We start from the raw sequence: 2,659 nt of genomic DNA, 5'->3' as shown, positions 1-2,659 counted from the left end.
ATTTTAGTACAAAGTTGACTTTTGTTTAAAGTCGTGTTTTTTTCAGATTTGAACATGTATGTGAGGCGTTTTTCTTATCTAGTAAAGATACCTGCGATAAGTGTGAATGCTTTTTGCTGAAAGTAGTCGCTGAAGATGCTGAAGTTTTTTGCTGAAAATGCAAAAACTATTTGCAAAACGTTAAATTTGCTAGAAGACTTGACATTTTGTTAAAGAACTTTGAACAAGCGTAGAAGTTAGCCAAAATTTCTGAAAAATCTGTAATAAAATTGCTTAAATATCCTTAATACATGACAATTTTGCAAAAATATCTTGTGTGTTTGCTTAAATACTAGCTTAACTCCAAATTAACCTAAAAAAACCTCAGTAGATGCCCAATTAGCCAAAAAAGCTAGCGCGTTGCTTAAATACTAGCTAAAATCCAAAATAACTTAAAATTCCTCAAGAAACAAAATGAGTCAAAAACATTAGCCTGTTGCTAAACTAGAAGCTAAACTCTAAATTAGCCTAAAAAACCTCATTAGATAAAAAATTAGCCAAAAATGTTAGCATGTTGCTAAAACAGAAGATAAACTTTAAATTAGCCTATAAAAACCTTAGTAGATAACACGTTAGCCTAAAACGTTAGCCTGTTGCTAAACTAGAAGCTAAACTCTAAATTAGCCTATAAAAACCTTAGTAGATAACACGTTAGCCTAAAACGTTAGCATGTTGCTAAACTAGAAGCTAAACTCTAAATTAGCCTAAAAAACCTCATTAGATAAAAAATTAGCCAAAAATGTTAGCATGTTGCTAAACTAGAAGCTAAACTCTAATTATCCTAAAAAACCTCATTAGATAAAAAATTAGCTAAAAACGTTAGCATGTTGCTAAAAAAAAGAAGCTCCAAATTAGCATAATAAAACCTCAGTAGATGCCAAAGTAGCCAAAAAAGATAGCTTGTAGCTTAAATACTAGCTAAACTCAAATACTCTAAAATTAATCAGTAAGTTAAATTACCCCAAAACATTAGCATATTGCTACAATATTAGCTAAACTCCATTTTTTTTCATGAAATGAAAGAGCATTTTGATGTTAGCTTTGATTATTTTATCAAGAACTCTGAGAAACCAATGATTGAATGTATTGATCACAGCAACGTCAATAAACATTGGAGAATTAGCTAAAAGAGTCTTTGGTGAACTGGAAGGAGAAAGAATCAGGATTTTGGAGGAAGTTCTGTCCATGAAGATCTTCACTTCCTCGTCCAGCTGACATCCGGATCAGAACCATACAGGTTGACATTTTTATATAGCAGCAGTGAAGATTTACGTTAGCGTGACACAGAGCTTTCACAATCAGGCAGGGGCGGGGCTACTCAGCTTCAAAAGCCACACCCCCTCAAAGAAGATTTTGGAAACAGATCAACATGAAGAATGACTTTTTAAGACATTTAGGTTGTGGAATTTTGGTTAAAAACTTCATGATCATAATTTAAACACCACTGGGAACGTTTAAAAAAGAAAAAAGATAAATTTAACTGTATATTTATGCACAGAGGTCAGTGAAAAGTCAATAATCGATGGAAAATAAGCGTATATTTACTCTACCTGTAGTCTACAAAGGATCCTTGTGGGTTTTATTGTAATAAATCACTACATACATGTAGGTAAACACCCACAATGCCAACATGTGGATATGTGTTAGTCGAAGAATTCTTGTTTTTGTCTCAGCCTGACGCAGCCCATTAAATTATGCATTCCTGTCCTCTCCACACGAGCTGCATAACAAACCGCACGCTCCTTTTGTCTCCCGATCCAGAGGAGGAACCGTCGGATTGGGACATTCTGTCACTCTTGGAGGAAAACCACTGAAAATGAAGTTTTAATGTTGGGCTCACCCTGACGATGTAGGAGGCCCCCGGTCCTGCGATCTTCTTGTCGGGGTGCAGCCATCCCTGAGACGGTTTGTTGATGAAGCTGCCTTTGTGGCTGAGGTCTTCCCCCCCGGGCCACACGCCGTCCCCTCTCGTCCTGCGGTTCATTCCTGACCTGCTGGTGGCGCCGGGGCTCACCGTGACCTCTGAGGTCCCGAATCCATGACCAGAACTTGCAGCTGCAACTGCCCGCTGCCCCCGGATGGCCTGCAGGGAACAGGGGGTGACACACACGGGGTCACAGGAGTTGAGCACGGCGGCCAGGCTGGCCACTGCTCCGCTGGCGGGAGTCGAACCAACGGGTCTGAGCGATGGCGTGGAGCTCTGGGACGGAGCTCCTGCCCCCTTGCTGGAGTCTTTGCTGGAGCTGGACGGGCTCCTGCTGAGCAGAGAGTTGGAGAACTTCCACTGGGGCATCCTGGGGATGAGCATGCAGAACGTGGTGGTGGCATCCTGCTCCCCGTCCAGGCAGGGGGAGTCCGCCAGAGCTGCAGCCCCAGCAGCAGCAGAGGAGGAGGAGGACCTGGCGCTGGGCTCCAAAGGGGGCAAAGGAGGAAGAGGAAGACTCGGTGTGGTGGACGGGACCACCGGCGTGGCCACAACTTTGCTGCTCATGGTTAAGCTTTGCATCAGGTCGTCAGAGGAGGTCACAGACTCATTGCGAAAGCGGCCATACTTTGGCTTAAGGAGCATGCCCGGAGACGCCGCCTGAAGCAGAAGCTGCCAAAGGATGGAGGGGGGGAA

General features: G+C 42.7%; 1 protein-coding gene across 1 annotated transcript in view; it reads right to left on the bottom strand.

Annotated features, from left to right (window-relative positions):
- shc2 (SHC (Src homology 2 domain containing) transforming protein 2) overlaps positions 1-2,656 on the bottom strand; it is a gene marked incomplete at its 5' end in the record, with an annotated part of 23,210 nt that extends 20,554 nt beyond the window's left edge. The window contains 1 exon segment of the mRNA XM_036211421.1: positions 1,880-2,656. Within this exon segment, the coding sequence (XP_036067314.1) occupies positions 1,880-2,608 (729 nt within the window).
- Positions 2,657-2,659: the final 3 nt, after the last annotated feature.

The sequence above is a fragment of the Oryzias melastigma genome, linkage group LG4, assembly GCF_002922805.2.
Source record: "Oryzias melastigma strain HK-1 linkage group LG4, ASM292280v2, whole genome shotgun sequence".
NCBI classification, from domain to species: domain Eukaryota; kingdom Metazoa; phylum Chordata; class Actinopteri; order Beloniformes; family Adrianichthyidae; genus Oryzias; species Oryzias melastigma.
This window is presented reverse-complemented; position numbering and strand designations above follow the sequence as displayed.